Below are 7520 nucleotides of genomic sequence, written 5' to 3'. Positions count from 1 at the left end.
GTATAAAAAGCAGCTTTGCAACTGTTGTAAGATTCTTTAATACGATTAGTTCTTGTTCCAATAGTTCTCAAGGGATCTGAATGTATAAACCAATCATACAAAAGAATTTTGCAACAGTTGCAAAGGCGCTTTGTCTGCTGAACGCACAGTCAATGTCAATTATATTAAACATTTCTCCTTTGATCTGTGAAAACACTTGCAAAAGATTTCGTTTCCACGAATAGTATCCGAAGCCTACTTATAAAACGTTCTAGAACCACTGGCAAAGTGTTTCGTGACATTTACTATTATCTCGCTTGCGGTGAGGCATAAAATTATCTTTGCGACAAACGCGGACGGGCTATTGTCACCGCCTGCGGCTCGTCGACGCGCCATTCGCGGTCGAGTGATCGAAATTTAAAGCTCCGTGCGGACTCATTACGGACTAAATTTACGCCGCCACAAACGGCGGCGACGCGACATTTAAATCTCTTTGTCGTCGAATATTTTTCTTAGTTCGACGCGCGCCATTGTTCGATCATCGACATTACTCGCGCTTACGTTTCGCTTTTATAAATCGCATTTTCCGATCCGGAGTAACGATCGATGGAAATAGTATACGTTGGTGTCCTGGTCGGCTCGGCACCTCTGGTCAGCATATGAGGCTGCAGCGTTGTCTCCAGATCGTTTTAGCGCGGCCAGATACAATGCGCGACAATAATTCGAAAGTGATCGCTGTCCGCGCGAATTACGTGCATTATGTGCACGCATTATATTTCTACGATGTCCGGAGCGGAGGATCGAGCATGATCTGGGACATCGTTTCGACGTTAATGGGCGGATCATCAATCGCGTGGGCGTTCCAATCGAGCAACGTTATGTAAATGCTTCTCACCCGACACCCGACAATTCTGGTGAACGATGACACTAATGGTTAATACCAACGGCTTTCAGCCAGAAATTAATAATCCGGGTAAGCTCAGTTTTGGGTTTGGCGAACATCGGAAAATGCTATCTTCTGCCAATTACATATATCGTCTTGCATAAGTCATCCAAAACTAATCCAAGAACATGCTTTTATTGAAAAAAATCTTGTTGTATCTCTATATTTATATTTACATCACACATCACACTTAAAATTAAAAATTAATTAAAATTACTATTTTGAAATCGAGTATTGAGTCGCACTATAGTTACTACCAAACCTGGAAATTATAATTGAGATTTCAAGTGACTATTACTAAAATGTTTAACATTTCACTAATAACAAATTAATTTATTATAAACCATGTTGCAACATATGTAAAAGACTTAATTGGTCGCCCGAATCATATCATCTTTAAAAATATCAATTTTATGAACTAAACTAATTAAAAATGTAAAAGATTATTCACTTATTAAGTACTTTATTAATAATTTATCGGAAAAATATTTTCAATATTAAATATTTGATAATTAATACAGAATAATGAAAAAGTAAGGACGTTGAAATAAAATTAGTTTCAATTTATTTTTACAATTTTGTAATATATTTTTAATCATATCAATTATTTGTTTTACTACTGCCACTTATTTTACATTAAGATAATTTATTGTGATATAATCTATTGTAATAAAATTTAAATTGTGGTGGTATGATTTAAGAAACTTCCGATAAATTTTATAAAAATATTGATTTATATAATATATAATTTTTATAATTGCAAACTTATCTGTACAATAAATGGAAAATATTCTGCAATAAACATTTTTTTTTAAATAAAATTTCCTTTTAAAATTGCATGATTACGTTATTATCAGCTATATAAATTGATCGAAAATTAGTATCAATTAATCTACTGTATCTGACTGTTTTAAGTATTATTCGTACGAATAAATCAAAATGTAAAATTTTTGTCTATACCGCTTATTTTTTATTTACTTAATTTATTTTTGTCACTAAATGTTGCTTATATTATATTAAAATATAAAATATTGGTGAGATACGTTTAGGCGACGCATTCACTCAACTCTTCCCTATAAAGTGTAATTATAAATTTCAATTTAATTTAAATCTCTGTTTTTAATGTAATTACACATTTTTCAGTGTATAAGAAAGATAAAGATATCAAAAGCACACTCAAATTGCACGAATAGAAAAGCTTTTCGTATAGCAGCGTCTCCTTGACTAACGTCGCTAAATCGATTTGCGCTGAATTTGCTCAGCTGTCGCACTCGCAGTCAAGCGTGATAACATCGTTGACGTGCAATCGCAAATCAGAAGAAAAACCGTGATTTTCGCGTTTCGGGAAAATTACGTGTTTCAGAAAAGTTTCGTTTTACGTCGTAGACAAGTTCCCTGTTTAACGTCAAGAGTTCTTTTAACAGTTCCGCCCAAACGTATAATCTTGAAGAGGCTCTAGAATGAGAACGAGGGAAGACGATTTACAGTGGTCGGGGATGTTTTATGTTTACAGAAATAAATTGTTAAATCGTGTGAATAACCCGACAAATAACAGGAAGTGCCATTTCTCGGTTTTAAAATGGATTTTGACGCTTAATTATTTTCATATCAATTATTAAATATAATTGTCAGAAAATGCAATTGCAAACTAAAACTAGATCAAATAATCTCTAAATTAATTTGATTATTAATTTGTAATAACGATATTATAAGCTACTTAAAAAACGATAAAGAACTTTCGAAAAATCTCGGCGAGAATAATTTTGCAAACCTCGAATGCCCTCATTCCGCAATGGGTGTCACACCAATTCGACTACCGTTGTGATATTTTTAAAATGCTTATAGCATCTCGACATCAAAGAAAAAAAAATACTTTTCTTATTTCTTGTTTTATTTTTAGTTATAGCGGATTCTCTAATTGATCTTGAATCATCGGACGAAGTCGCGAGCACGTGCATCTGTTGCAATGCCACGACCGCGTGTCGCGACGTAAAAATAGCATGAAAAACGAGAAAACAACTGAGGAGGATTAACTCTGTCTCGCTGTACACAATTCCGATCGAACGTCGCAACTTTTGCGGCGTACTATCAAGTTCTCGCCGTTGAAATTCTAGCCGATGGACCAGTCGCCAAGGATCGACTCAACAGAAACAGAAATTCGAGTTCTCGCCGTCGTAAGATTACAAACGTAATTTAACAATTGAAAAACAGAAATAAAGAAACCGTAGAAACAAGAAATAAGATTTCTTTCCGCCGTCGAGGAAAAAAAATAAAGCTTCATGACGTCATTCGCGGGTGAGGCGGATGCAATCGCGACGATTTCAGATTCCCAACTTTGACATACAAAAATAATCCGCCCGCTTATTCGCAGAAAAAACTCGCAAATTGATGCGAAATTTATTTTTCCGTGAGGCTAAAATTAAGTTCGTCAAGATTATACCGATCTCAATTCCCGTGCGCCGCGCCGTTAGAACGGCGCTTTTGTTTTGCTGCCAAATGATGTTGCCCGCTTTAATCAATCTCCGAATCCGCGCCCGCGCGTCTCGGCGCGGATTGTGCACCGTATGTCGGCTACACGACCAATGCGCCATAAATCGCAATTAGAATTCCGCCGCGGGCTTTTGCATGTATCTGGGAATGCGACGCGCCTCCTCGAATTCGCGCGCGGGGGGGAAGCATACATTCTAATTTTCCATCAGCGCGGCATCGTAACACCTGGCTGAAATTCGCGCCTGCGTGATGATGGGGCCTCGCTCCAGCCCTCGTGAGACTTTCGATGCGAGGGTGCAATTTAAACTTTGGCCCAGTAGCCAATCAACCCCTTGACGAGCGAACGATCCGGCGTGTGGAAACAAGCTCGATTCAAGCCCCGCATCGTTCCGATACCGTTCGCGCAAATGATGCGACTCGTACCGCAAAGTCCATCGCCGTCGTCGTCGCGTTGCTCCCAAAGAGTTCTCTCGCGAGGATCACGTTTCGATCGTAATTCAAGAATAGAAGACACCGGTTGCGCAAAGGTAACGGATTTAGGAGCGCATCTGTTCACTCCCTTGATTATTCGTCGCGACGATGTTCCAGAAGCCGAGAATAATCTTGTTTATTCTTAAAGATTCGGCACGGTTACACGCGAGACGATTAATGCATTTCAAACGTGAAACGCCACTTTTTTTTTATTTGTCCACTGATAACGTATTTGTAAACGATAAAACACTTTGCGTAAACGCCTTGCCGACGCCCGGTGATAAGCCCGAGATAACGTTTTATAACACTTTGCACACGGAGTAGCCGCGTGAATAATACGGGACTCTACCTCGCTCGCATCTAAGGCGCCTAATTACGTGATACGGATTTAGAACCTGCATGGCGTAGTATCTGGCTCGAGTACAGCTACTCGAAAGAATCACGTTTCAGACCGTGACCTAGAGGCGCAAAATCACGAGATTAGAGCCGAAAGGTCACGTTAAACTTTTCACGAAGAGCTCGCATCGACTTTCGGAGTCAAGATCGCAATTCCAATATCTACACATTCGCGAGTATGAATATCTATGTGTTCAAATATATGTACAAAAGAATTCTTTTCAATTCATTAGTACTGGTTCTTTAGCGAGCTTTGTATATCTTATATAATAACAAAACTTTTACAAGTATATAAATGTGAATCTTTGGTTTACAAATAAAAGTTTTATATAAAATACTTTCTTTATCGATTTGCTATTCTGTAACTCTTAAATAAGACAATCTCATGAAATTGCATCGAATAATACATTTCTTATATTTTGTTTTATCTGATTATTAATTATTTACATTAGAAATTTTATGTTAGGTAACACTTATTTTTTACAAGCAGTTTAAAAAATTTTGCGCAGTAAATCATCAATGATTATCAGTAACTAAAATAACTATCATGACATATCATACATAATAAACAGAACTGGAACTATTTACATTAAAAATTATACATTAGGTAGCACTTAATTTTTACAAGCATTTAAAACAATTTTATGCAGTAATTATTAACAACCATCAGTAACTAAAATGTCAAACTATCATGAATGATATTTCATTTGTAATAAATAAAGCGGAAAGTACTTTAAATATGTTAATATATACAAATTTTTATTTTGTAATTCAAATAATAATCGCCAATATTTTTTTTATTTTAAATACATTTTAAACTTCAAGTCTAATAATAAAGCAGTCAATGTATTAATATTTAATTGTACGCTGGCAGAGTATATCTTATATTGTTGCAATTATAAGAGAGAAGTGCTGATTGAATAAATACGGCTAAATCGTATCTCATTAATATATTTTATATTATATATTTTACATTTTGATTTGATATATAAGCAACATTTAATAATAATAAAATGACATGAAATCAATGAAAAATGAGTAATTAAATAAAAATTTAACAAGTTACATCTTGTTCTGGGTGTGTCGACAACATTAAAAAAATCAAATTCAACTTATAAAAATCTTTTTTATCAATTTATATTGCTGATAATATAATTACATGCAATTTTATACTGAATTTGTATATTTTCATAAAAGAAAGTTTACTGTAGAATATTTTACATTTATTGTATATACATATTTGCAATTAATATGAAGATTAAATCTGTATTTTTATAAAATCTGTCAAGTTTCCTAAATTATATTATCCTTATTAAATTTGATTACAATAAGCAATTTAATTAATCAGTTGCAACATGTTGCAAAAGGCTCATAACAAATTAATTTGTTAAATTAATTAATTGGTAGAAAGTTAAATATTGAGATAATAGATACCTGAAATATTAAGTTAGAAATATTAATTTCCAATATTTATTTGTGTACAAACAAGTATCAAAAGGGAAACATAATAAAAATTTACACAATATAAATCAACACACAATATAAATTAATTTTTTTTTCCAATAAAAAGGAAGTAATCTATAAAAATTAATATAAAAATGTTTGCGTGAATCGATGCAAATGTTTTTATGTACATGCATTAATATAAATATTGATATAGTTGAAGCAAATTATATCTGTAGAATAAACGGAAAACCTTGCAATAAGATATAAATAACTGTTAAAGTCGGAGAAGCTAATCGAGAATTAAAAATTTAATTGATTTCTTTCAGTGTTCCGGAAGAATAGATTGCAACGTGAGCCACCACGGTCATGATCTTGAGCGAAACGCTCACGGACTCCAGTTTCTTGGCTATCGCACCGTCTAAGATCGAATTTAAACCGGTCAGTAGCTTGTTTCTTTCGCGAAAGATAGACACGTGTATATTTATTAATGAGAGGTTTGAGCCTCGTCGAAAACCGTGTTGAATCACGTTACTGGCGTAATCACGAGATTACGATCGCGTCACGCATCTCGAATGTGTCAACGACACGGCGACGCACGTGAAGCGGACGTCATTATTATTTCAGCATGATCGCGTGAGACTTATTAACACTTATTAGTAATCTCGGCGAATAGGCACGTGCAGAATCTTAATAAGTCATATGGCGTCCTAAGAAATTTCCTTCGTGCTCGCCGCGGCGTGTCGGAATTTGGCCGTCAAATCTGAATTTAATTAGCACTTGCTGTATTTAAAAAGTCATTAGATAATATTTAAAATGGCTTTTTCTTGTTCTTTCTTTTTTTTAATCAAATTTTATAACATGCCGCTTATTTATTATACAAACATAAATAAAAAATTGCCATTTGAAGAGAAAAAGAATTTTGATAAGAATTTAATACATTAAATAAAAAGTTAGTGATTTATATTTTTTTACAAGTAGTAGACTAAAATCACATTTTAAATTGTTATTATAAAATTCTTAATTATTTAAAATATAAACATTTAAACTTTGTTTCTTGAATTAGCTAGATCATTGTAAGAAATATATGCTGACTTTAAAAAAATATATATATAAATAAGATAAAATAGAGATATGCAATAAACATAAATAAATTTTTTGTATTTCTATTGTAATGTTAATTTTGTTCCGTTAAAAACATTTTTATGTAAAACAGAGCGGTGTAATTTAAATCATTAATATTAAGAATTTAAAATCTAATATAATTACGAGAGTAAAATAAAGTTACTACAGATCACCATAAATGCCACATTTAAAAGATAAGTTCAAATTAAATTATAAAAGACCATTTTTTTCTCTCTCAATACGAGGATCTTTCCGTTTTCCGGGAGTGTCACGAGACCTGCGAGTGCAACGTACTCACCCAGTAATTAACAAATTGTACTTTTAATTGTCCCAGAGGGAGGTGCTTCGCGGAAGTTGCGTGAACGAACGTTTAAAAAAGGAGCGCCTCGTTTGCGTCGCTTAGAGACAAACGATTTTTATCGAGGAATTTTTTTTGCAGCAGGAAAGAGAAATCCGTACGTACATTTCTCCGCGTTCGAGTTCGCTCCGATGCCGAATTCGTCGAGGGTGTCGACCTTGGCACGAAAAGCGTCGCGTCTCTTCGAGAGACGAAGCGATTAGAGGTTCGCGTGCTCGATTCCGCACGCCTCACCCTTTCAACGCTCTTATCGGTGCCCTCGGTTCTATCATTTACCGCGCGATCCTCATCCATTTCTCGATCCCCATCGAATAC

General features: G+C 34.5%; 1 protein-coding gene across 6 annotated transcripts in view; it reads left to right on the top strand.

Moving 5' to 3' along the window:
• The first annotated feature begins 476 nt into the window (after positions 1-476).
• The window catches only part of LOC105196081, a 30361-nt gene continuing 23317 nt past the window's right edge, over positions 477-7520 (top strand). The window contains exons 1-2 of one of the 6 annotated variants that reach the window (XM_026131971.2): positions 477-952; positions 6052-6163. In XM_026131971.2, the coding sequence (XP_025987756.2) occupies positions 6092-6163 (72 nt within the window). In that variant the 5' untranslated portion in view covers positions 477-952; positions 6052-6091. Of the gene's footprint in view, positions 953-3734; positions 3940-6051; positions 6164-7520 lie in introns of those variants that run through there. The other 5 variants (XM_011161813.2, XM_026131972.2, XM_039458420.1 and 2 more) reach the window with 5 other exon arrangements.

The sequence above is a fragment of the Solenopsis invicta genome, chromosome 16 (genome assembly GCF_016802725.1).
Source record: "Solenopsis invicta isolate M01_SB chromosome 16, UNIL_Sinv_3.0, whole genome shotgun sequence".
Taxonomy (NCBI): Eukaryota; Metazoa; Arthropoda; class Insecta; order Hymenoptera; family Formicidae; genus Solenopsis; species Solenopsis invicta.
This window is presented reverse-complemented; position numbering and strand designations above follow the sequence as displayed.